Genomic DNA, 11,136 nt, shown 5'->3' with positions numbered 1-11,136 from the left:
AAATATATGTTGATTTATTATTCTCAAAAGAGAAACTTACAGGAAACTTCCTTTTTAAACCAGAAGGCTGACATCCAAGGGACTGGCCCGAAGAGATAAACCTCCTTGAATTTAACTCGGCTGCTTCTTTAATGACATTCTGCTTAGGAGCTATGCTTCCAGCAACTTTAACCTCCTCAACTGTGATTAAGTATCGATCACTTTCTAAGTCATCTCCAGGTTTCACCTAAGAATAAATGTCAACATCATGTACATCTAATTATTTGATTATCTATGTGCCCAAGTAAGCACACCATACTAACACAGAACAAGATACACAATCAATAAATAGTTGCTGAATGAATCAATAAATGGCTTAATTAATATGTTATTATGCACTGGTTATTTATCAACAAGCATAAAAATAATAATACAGATAATAACACAACAAAAAAGAATCCATTAATTTGTTCATTAAGCAATACATACAGGGGGTCTATGTGAGGCCCTTTGTTACATGCTGGGGACACAAAGACGAGCAAGAAAAAAATGCATTTTCAAGGAGTTCACTTAGGATCCATACAAATAAATGCAATTTTTTTTTAATAAATGAAAGCTATTAAATATTAATTATATACCTTTATAAATGGACCTGAATTAGATACACACTCATAATTATTCTAAGTTCAATATTAATATAAATTATTGCAGTTACTTAAACATATTCCAGAAAGCATTTTAATGAATAAAATATAGCACTAGCTACCATCTGATTGCAGCATAAAAATAAAATTATCAACCTAGTTTGATAATACACAGAATCTGTATCAGATTAATTTTTTACTAATGAAATGATTTACAAGATAAAATAACAGCAACAGTAGTTACCATCAAATAAGCACCAACAAAGGCAGTGCCTCTCCTAGACACTCTATTGATAAATGTAAAAATGCCACAAAAAAACAAAACACAACAAACAAAAAAACACCCAAACCTGTTGTCACTGAGTCAATTCCGACTCATAGCAACCCTACAGGACAGAGTAGAACTGTCCCAGAGGGTTTCCAAGGAGTGGCTGGTAGATTCAAACCTTTTGGTTAGCAGTGGAGCGCTTAACCACTGCGCCACGAGGGCGCCAAAAATACCACTCCACTACTAATGTCATGTAAAATTTCAAAATGAATTGAATACCACAGACAAAAATCAACACAATGGTAATAAGAATATATATTTTAACACGTTTAGAATCACTGTACTAAATTGCTAGGCAGTTTACATAATATATTTCTGATCTTCAGACCAACCCAGTAAGACTGTGTATGATCCACATTTTACAGTAGGGAAGTTAGACAGAGAGATTAGGTTAACTAGGAAGTGTATGAAGATGGAGAATGAACCCAGGCCACACTAACTCTAACATCCTTATATTATACTAAAATATGCCTTTAATTCCACACCCTCCTCCCTTTTTCCCAATGGGGGCAAACAATAAATATTTGAGAAAATATTTAAATGGAATAATTTTAAAAATTATAGATGTAATTATAGATATCTGCCTATCAATGCCATGTAGTAGAGCTGGACTTCTTAGGTTTGAATCCCAGTCCTACCACAAGAACTCTATGAATGTAGGCAAGTTACTTAACCTTTCTGCACTGCACTCCTAATCTATAAATATCACAGAGTTGTTGTAAGAACTAAACAAAACAATATCTAAAAGCTTTTAGCATAGAATCTGGCCAATAATAAATGCTCAAAAAACACTAGCTATAATTATTAATATTAGTACTATGACTATACCTTTTAATAACAACGTTCATAAAGGAAGTATTTAAGAAGTTTTTTAAAACAATAATTTTAAAATAAGACAACCACATTAAAATACCTCAAGGTGCTTAAGAAATATGCTGTCCAGACAATCTCCTTTGTCATCATATAAAATTGCCTATATTAAAACAAAATGAATGTTAAAAAGGAATAGAACATAATTCTACTTTTCTTAAACCTCTTCAGTAGCAAATAAAAAATTATTATACAAGTAAATCATATAATAAAAGGATTACCCATTTTTGTTTAACTTGGATTTGAAAGTGCATCCATTTCAAATATCTATTCAGCAGCTACTCAGTGCAAGAGAGTAAAGGCATACACATAAAAAATTCAAGAATGTAATTCCTGCCATGAGGATCTTGGAATAGATTTGGGAAGATAACAGAAGTGGAATGCATTGTTGTTAGGTGACACCAACTCACAGCAACCACATGTGGCAGAATAGAACTGCTGTAATCTTTATGGAAACTGATCACCAGGTCTTTCCCCCAGAGTCACTGAGTTGGTTCAAACCACCAATCTTCTGGTTAGAAGCCAAGTGCTTAACCATTTCACCACCAGGGCTCCTGGAATGTATTAACCCAACCCACTGCTGCTGAGTCAGTTCTAACTCATAGAGACCCTAAAGGACGGGCTGAACTGTCCCCACAGGGTTTCCAAAGCTATAAATCTTTATGGAAGCAGACTGCCACATCTTTCTCCTGCAGAGCAGCTGGTGGGTTCCAACTGCTGACCTTTGGTTAGCGGCCAAGTGCTTTAACCACTGCACCATCAGGGCTCCTTAGAATGCATTAGAGGGGAGCAAAACGGGAGACAAGATCAGTTAAGAGATCACTGCAATGGTGAAGGGTGGGAGAATCACGGAGATAAGTGCTTGAAATAAAACATCAGCACTGGGGATAAGACAATTGCTTATGAGGTATAATGGATAACACTTACTGACCGACTGAATGGGAGGGGTAAGGGAGAAAAAAGGAGCTAAGGTGACTACCATGTTTCTGGCTTTCCCTTTATGGCTCTAGCCATCTTTCATGGCAGTTTTTCCACTTGCCTCTTAAATATTGGTGTTTCTGCCACTTTGGAAAACATTCTGGCAATTCCACAAAAGGTTAAACATAGAGATACCATATGACCCAGCAATTTTACTACTAGACATATTCCCAAGAGAAATGAAAACATGCCCATGCAAAAATTTGTACATGAATATTCACAGCAGCATTATTCAGTATTAGTCAAAAGGTGGAAACAACCCAATGTACACCAACTGATGAATGGACAAATAAAATGTGGTCTGCCTATACAATGGAATATTAGTCAGCAGTAAAAATGAATGAAGGAGCCCTGGTGGCACTACAGTTAATCACTTGGCTGCTAACCAAAAAGTTGGTGGTTTGAACCTATGCAGCAGCTCTGTAGGTGAAAGATCTGGTGATCTGCTTCCATAAAGATTACAGCCAAGAAAATCCTATGGGGGAGATCTACTCTGTCACATGGAGTCACTATGAGTCAGAATCGACTCAACGGCATCCAACAAAAATGAATGAAGTTAAAAAAAAAAAAAAAAGGAAACAAGTTACAACATGGATGAACCCTGAAAATACTATGCTAAATAAAAGAAGCTGTTCACGAAAGACTCTATATTGTATGACTCCATTCATAAGAAATGTCCAGAACAGGCAAACCTATACAGATAGAAAATGAATTAGTGGTTGCTTAGGACTGGGGGGGGTGAGGGTGGGTAATGGGTAACCAAAAACAGCAAACCAGTTGCTGTCAAGTAGATTCCAACTCATGGCAACCCTATGTGTCGCAGAGCAGAACGGTACCCCATAGGGTTTTCAGAGGCAGATTACCTTTCTTCCAAGGTGCCTCTTGGTGGGTTTGAACTGCCAGCTTGTCAGTTAGTAGTCAAGTGCTTAACTATGTGCGCCACCCGGGGACTCCATGGTTAATAGGGCAGTGACTTGTTAACGGGGTTGAGGTCTCTTTTTGGCATGACAAAACATTCTCAAATTAGACTGTGGTGATGGTTGCACAACTCTGTGAGTATACCAAGAATCACTGAATTGTATACTTTAAATGGATGAATTATACAGTATGTGAGTTATATCTCAATAATGCTGCTAAAAAAATTAATATTTCCAAGGGCTCTATCCTTGTTCATCTATTCCTTTCATTCTATTCTTCCTCTGAGTGATATCATCTATACACATCAGATGATGACACATTTCTGCTCAAATCCTTCCTATGTCTCCATGGCTCCCTAAGAGCAAAAGTCCTAAGAATGGCCAATAATGCTATACAATCTGAGCTCCCATTAACTCTCTATCACTATCTTCTACCATTCTTGCCCTTGTTCAGTCTAGTACAGCTACAATGAACTCCTTGCTGGTTGTCTAACCCACTAAACATACATAGTCATTTAGTCTGTCTCCCCCATGTGATTTCCATGAAATTAGGGATTTGTCTGTTTTGTTCTCTGCTGCATCCCCTAGAACAGTGCCTAACTCATAATAGGTGCTCAAAAAATATTTGTTGACTAAATGAATGAATGAATTCACTTGAATAGCTTCAAATATCATCTAAATGCCAGGGAATGCCAATCTATATTGTAGCCAAAACTCTTTGCTGAGTTCCTGGTCCATATAGGCAATTACTTGAGTGTTTCTATGGCACTTCAAATTCAGCATATTCAAAATGGAACTCAAAATATAAAATATTCATCCTTTCCTCTTAACTTGCTTATCTTTTTGAGATATCCTATTTCAGTACCGTAATCATAATACAGAAACCTAAAAGTCATTCTGGATTCTCCTCTTACCTTCCATATCCAGACCTGAAGATTTCTGTATTTTCATAACTTCTCCCTAATCCCTTCCCTCTATTGTCATTGCTAATACCTGCTTGGTGAGACCATCTTTTGTCTAGATTATTCTATACCCTCTTTACTACAACAGTCTTCCTAAATCCAATCTGACTTTCATCTTAACTTTCACATTGCTGGCAAAGTGATCTTTCTAAAACACAAATATCGTGATGTTACTCTTCTGCTCATAATTCTCCAATGGCTCCTCAGGTTGAACACACAGTCCTTCATGATAATGGCTCCTGTCTACCTCTTCAGCTTTACAGTCTACCATTTCTCAACATGGGCCCTTCGTTCTAGCCATACTTAATTACTTACAGTTCCTCAAATGTTTAAAACTGTTTCATACTTCCATCCACTTTTAAATTAAGATCATAAATGGGTTTTAGTAGTTACGTAATCAGTGAATATCTGATATTTAAAATATCTGTGTTATTTTTAATTTTAAGTTATTTTTAATTTTAAAAGGTATTTGTACAGTTTTAGACAATTTACACTTTAAAATTATCTAACAGATTAGCCTCATGATTCCAATTTAAAAAGTGTAATTGAGAAATTCATTTTGGATATGCAACTTTTTCACTGAAACAAAGGGATAAGTGAATTTTACTAGGTTTATAAATAATACTAGAATACTTAAAATGCCCTAATATTAACTATATTTACAAGTTTAGTTGATTAGAATTAAGAGGGGCTTAAGTACTTGGACAAGTTTTGCTTGTTAGAGGCAACTAAAATGTTTAGAATTTTTAATATAAAATATTTAAGGTAATTTATGTTTGTTAAAAGACTATTTAAACCATTTAGTTTGTTCAACTTCAGCTGACTGAACATTCAGCAAAGACCCCACTGAGAGTGATTATTAAACTTAACTAAGTTTATAAGTTCAATAGGATTTGTAAGTTAACCTGAAGGCTTAAGGCAAAACTAGAATTTTTTTATTTGCAATTTTAATAAATTAAATACTACTTTAAAAAAAAATAATAGTAAATAGCCTTTTCTATATTAAAAAGCTTCCCTCAGGGATACTAATAACCCCACAATGACAGGTAGAATGAGGGCAGAATATGGAGATCTTTAACTGCTAGGTAGAGCAGTATGGACTTCCTTCAGGAGACCACAGATCTCATCGACGTGTCCTATATAATTAAGAGAGGCAGCAGAATGGTTAGAAGGTAGGCTTTGGAGTCCAAAAACCTAGGTTCACATACGACTCCTCCACTTACTAGCTGTGAGATGCTGGGGCAAGCTACTTCATCTTTCTGTGCCTTACCTTCATTATCAGTAAAAAGAATATAATACACAACATCATAATAAATGGAGAAAAAATTTAAGTTGTCAACAGTTTCATTCTTTGTGGAGTAACAATCAATGTCTATGGAAGCAGCAGTCAAGAAATCAAACGATGTATTGCAATGAACAAATCTGTTGCAAAAGACCTCTTCAAAGTTTTAAAAAATGTCACTTTGATGACTAAGGTGCGCCTGATCCAAGCCATGGTCTTTTCAATCATCTCAAAGGCATGTAAAAGCCTCACAAAGAAAAAGAAAAAGAAGAGGAATTAATACATTGAAACTGTGGTGTTAGGGAAGAATACTGAATATACCCTGGACTGCCAGAAGAATAAACAAATCAGTCTTAGGAGAAATACAACCAGAATGCCCCTTAGAAGTAAGGATGGTGAGACTTTGGCTCATTTACTTTGGACATGTCATCAGGAAAGACCAGCTGTTAGAAAAGGACGTCATGTTTAGTAAAGTGGAGGGTCAGCGAAAATGAGGGAAACCCTCAATGAGATGGAGTGACACAATAACCACAACAATGGATTCAAACATATCAACAGTCATGAATATGGCACAGGACTGGGCAATATTTTGCTGTTTTACATACGGCACCATGAGTTGGATTTGATTCAATGGCAACTAACAATAACAATGATAGGAGAGCTATGTAGATTAAATCAAAGCATTACGACTGGCTTATAGTAAGCACTTTATAAGAATTGTTGAAATCAAAACAAATTTCAAAACACTGAATTTTTATTATGCACAAATTAACCACTGTAATGTTAGAATCATTTGACAATATCTATTTCCACATCAAGTCAGTGTACGATGATATCTGACATTTTATCATCTACAGAATTTTCTTAATATGAATCTATTAAGAACCTAGCTCTTGGAGTCTGTAACCGATGGCTTTGCTCTTACCTTGTTTCCTAAGTGGGTGATCTTCAGGATTCCATCTTGCCATACTTTTGACTTCTTTATCTTCTGATGAGTATAAAGTACCTTATTTCCAAAAGTACAAAAGAAATGGTTTCAATTTATATGTATTCAAAGTTATGCATTTTATACATCCTTCCTACATAAAAAAAATATTTAAGACATCTTTCATTGAAATAAAAGCAGAGATACCATGAGAACAATAACAATAAAACATTAATTTTTAAAAAAAAATAAGAAAAACATTAGGTAGTAAAAGGTGGGGGGAAGAGAGAAGGGGAGGTATATATCTAAGGAAGAAACTGAAAAGTTAACGGAGCACCAAAAGTAATTCTGAGCTTGCTAGCCATTGGTAGGAAAGGAAAAGCGTATGGGGTTACACAGTACCCATGATCCATGCAGTTCTCAAAGTGTGGTTCAGAGACTCCTGGAGGTTCCCAGGATGGTTTCAGGGATTCGTGAAGTGAAAATTATTTTCACAATAATACTGAGACATTACTTGCATTTTCACTCTCATTGTTTCAGGCACATACAGTGGAGTTTTCCAGAGGTTATGTCATGTCTAATATTATAATAATTGATAAAGAAGCAGATATGAGAATCTAGGTGTCTTCTATTAAGCCAAATGTTAAAGAGATTTGCAAAAACATAAAACCATGCTCTTCTTCTCAATATTTTTTGTTGTGGTATTTGTTGTTTTGGAAAATATAACTGTTTTTCGTAAAATGTTATTTATGTTAACATGTAATCGGTTTATCATTGTTATTTTTAATGAATTAATAAATATATTTAAAATGTTTTAATTTCTAACAGGAAAAACATCTGTAGATATAATCCCCATAAACAAAAGCCCTTTGGGGCCCTCAATAATTTTTAAGCATGTAAAAGGGTCCTGAGACCAAAGAGTTTGAGAACCATTGATCCAGATATAAGAGACATGCCAATTCTTCAAGAGAAAGAAAATTGTTCTCTGGTCCCAAGTTTCCAAAGAATTTATTACAAAGGACTTTGAATAACAAACATGAATACTAGGCCAAAGATAAAACCCCACTACCATTGAGTCGATTCCAAGGAGTGGCTGGTGGATTCAAACTGCCGACCTTTTGGTTAGCAGCCGAGCTCCTACCCACTCTACCACCAGGGCTCCTGTTATTTGCAACATACTTATACTAAGGACCCCTAGTAGTGCAGTGGTTAAGCGTTTGGCTGCTAACCATAAGGTCAGCAGTTGCAACCCACCAGCCACTCTGTGGGAGAAAAATGTGACAGTCTGCTTCCATAAACATTTACAGCCTTGGAAACCCTATGGGGCAGTTCTGCTGTCTTTTAGGGTCACTATGAGTCAGAATCGACTCAACAGCAATGGGTTTTATGTCCCAAATATTGAATGGAACAAACTTACTCTAAAAATAATTCATTGTTTATCTGACATTCAAATTTAACAAGGGAGGGACGGGGTGGGGAGGGGAAATCGATAACCATATAGTAGACAAGTGTTAATTTTGGTGAAGGGAAAGACAACACACCATATACGGGAAGTCAGCACAACCTGAACAAGGCAAAGTCATAGAAGCTTCTTTGGCATATCCAAACACCTTGAGGGATGGAGTTACTGGGTCTTAAGGCTGAGGACCATGGTGTCGGGGGATATCTAGGTCAATGGGCATAACAGCTCATAAAGAAAACGTTCTATATCCTACTTTGGTGAGTAGTGTCTGGGGTCTTAATAGCTTTCGAGCAGCCATCTAAGATACATCTACTGGTCCCATCACATTTGGAGCAAAGAATGAAGAAAACCAAAGACACAATGAAAATATTAGTCCAAAGGACTAATGGATCATATGAACTACAGACTCCACCAGCCTGAGCCCAGAGCTCAGCTACCAACACCACTGCTCTGACAAGGATCACAATAAGAGTCCTGGACAGAGCAGAAGAATGTAGAACAAAATTCAAATTAATAAAAAAGAAGACCAGACTGACTGGTTTGAAAGAGACTGGAGGAACCCATAAGACTATGGTCTCCGGACAGCCAGCTAACTCAATAGTGAAGCTACTCCTAAAGTCCACCTTTCAGCCAAGGATTAAACAGGCCTATAAAACTAACAGGAAATCCTGATAGCATAGTGGTTAAGCACTACAGCTGCTAACCAAAAGGTAGACAGTTTGAATCCACCAGGCACTCCTTGGAAATCCTATGGGGCAGTTCTACCCCCTGTCCTGTAGGGTCGCTATGAGTCAGAATCGACTCGACGGCAATGAGTTTGGTTTTTTTATATGGGTTTGGGTTGTTTTTTTTTTAATAAAACTAACAATAACACCCGTGAGGAATGTGCTTCTTAGTTCAATCAAGTATACGAGACCAAATGAGCAACACCTGCCCAAAAGCAAAGATGAGAAGACAGGAAAACTGGATGAATGGACATGGAGAACCCAGGGTGGAAAGGCAAAGGGGAGGAGTGCTGACACATTGCTGGGAATGCAACCAATGTCACAAAACAATATGTGTATAAATTTTTTAATGAAAAACTAATTTGCGCTATAAACTTTCACCTACGACACAATAAAATTAAAAATGGTAATAATAAAAAAAATTTAACTGGGCATCCTGTTTTTTGCCTCTTGATTGTTTTTGCTAAATCTGGCAACACTAACAAGACATTTGTGAAATGGAAGGAAGGAAGGAGGAAATAATAGAAAGGAAGGAGTGAAAGAAGGAAGGAAAGGAAATAGTGAAAACAGGTAAAAACTTACAATAAATTCTTGGCTTTCCATTGTTTCTTCTGAAGTTATAAACCAGTCAGGTCCAGCAAATACTCAGTGGTTACTCAACTACTTATACCATCTAAAATAAAAAACGACAAAAAATATTCTACCCTAATGAGACATATAAGCATGAAATATAATTTTTCGACACAAACTATACACTGGAAAGAGGAATAAGAGTTCCAAAACTACCTAACTACAGACAGAAACAGAGGTATGATCAAATTATCTGCCACTGAAGACACAGTGGAGCCCTGGCAGCACAGTGGTTAAGAACTATGGTGAGCTACGGTTGCTAACCAAAAGACTTACAGTTGGAATCCATCAGCCGCTCCTTGGAGACCCAATGGAGCAGTTCTACTCTGTCCTATAGGATCGCTGTGAGTCAGAATTAACTCGACAGCAACGGGTTTTTAAAGACACAGTAAAAGAGTGATAGCTCTGCTGTGGGAAAGCAATTTTCCAAAGACAAAGACTAAGTAAAAAAAACAAACAAACACAAAACTAAGTACAACATATAATTGTTGTTGTATTGGTGCTGGGTGCCGTTGAGTTGGTTCCGACTCACAGCGATCCTGTAAGACAGAGCAGAACTGCCCCATAGGGTTTCCAAGGAGCAGCTGATGGATTTGAACTGCGGACCTTTTGGTTAGCAGCTGAGCTCTTAACCACTACACCACCAGGTGTCCAACATATAACTAGTAGTCTGCAAGTATTTTTCCAGGTTTCATAGCACAGCATGTATCAGAAAATATGATTTCCCACCACAGATTTGGTTCCTTACACACTGGTTAAATTTTTAAAGTTTTTTATGAATTGCTATGGTCACCACAAGATGGCCCCCTTGAGTTTTAATTTTTTTCCTTTTACATTTTAAAGTCTATACCACAGTAAAAAATAAAACAAAGCAAAACCATTGCCATGGAGGCGATTCCAACTCCTAGCGACAGTATCTAGCACTAAATATGCACTATAATACTTCTGCAAGGAAAAATCTTTTTCATACTGCTGCAATGGGTATGCAGCTATCCTATGATATTGGATAAAACTGTTTTGTGGGCGAATTTGGAAATCTAAAATCACTTACATTACTTACATTAATAAGGGGACTTGAAAAAGTAAATAGACATTAACAAGGAAACTTTTTCTTTTTCTCTTTTTCCTCAAAAGCAGTGGTTCCAAAGGTATTGTCCCTGGATCAGCATGATCATCATCTGGGAACTTGTTTGAAATGTCAATTCTCCTCTGGTTAGAAAATCAGTAACATCAGATAACAACCCAAGGCTAGAACACAGGACACAGCAACCAGGTATCAACCCGGACAAGGAAGTCACAAAAATAAATCAAAGCTAAAATGGTGAAAATAGGGAAACAGAGACATCAATATGTAAAAGATGACAACATTAAAACAAAAAAGAGGGACTGAAAAATGTAGTCATAGATTTTTCATATGGAGAGGAAGTCAAGGTG

At 36.5% G+C, this 11,136-nt stretch overlaps 1 protein-coding gene across 1 annotated transcript in view; it reads right to left on the bottom strand.

Annotated features, from left to right (window-relative positions):
• Positions 1-11,136, bottom strand: part of ZGRF1 (zinc finger GRF-type containing 1) — a 96,186-nt gene that overhangs the window by 83,285 nt on the left and 1,765 nt on the right. The window contains exons 2-5 of the mRNA XM_023740216.1: positions 9,655-9,745; positions 6,886-6,966; positions 1,865-1,924; positions 41-226 (exon numbers count right to left, since the gene is read on the bottom strand). Of these exons, the coding sequence (XP_023595984.1) occupies positions 41-226; positions 1,865-1,924; positions 6,886-6,966; positions 9,655-9,675 (348 nt within the window). The 5' untranslated portion in view covers positions 9,676-9,745. The remainder of the gene's footprint in view (positions 1-40; positions 227-1,864; positions 1,925-6,885; positions 6,967-9,654; positions 9,746-11,136) is intronic.

The sequence above is a fragment of the Trichechus manatus genome, unplaced genomic scaffold, assembly GCF_000243295.1.
Source record: "Trichechus manatus latirostris isolate Lorelei unplaced genomic scaffold, TriManLat1.0 scaffold00150, whole genome shotgun sequence".
Taxonomy (NCBI): Eukaryota; Metazoa; Chordata; class Mammalia; order Sirenia; family Trichechidae; genus Trichechus; species Trichechus manatus.
This window is presented reverse-complemented; position numbering and strand designations above follow the sequence as displayed.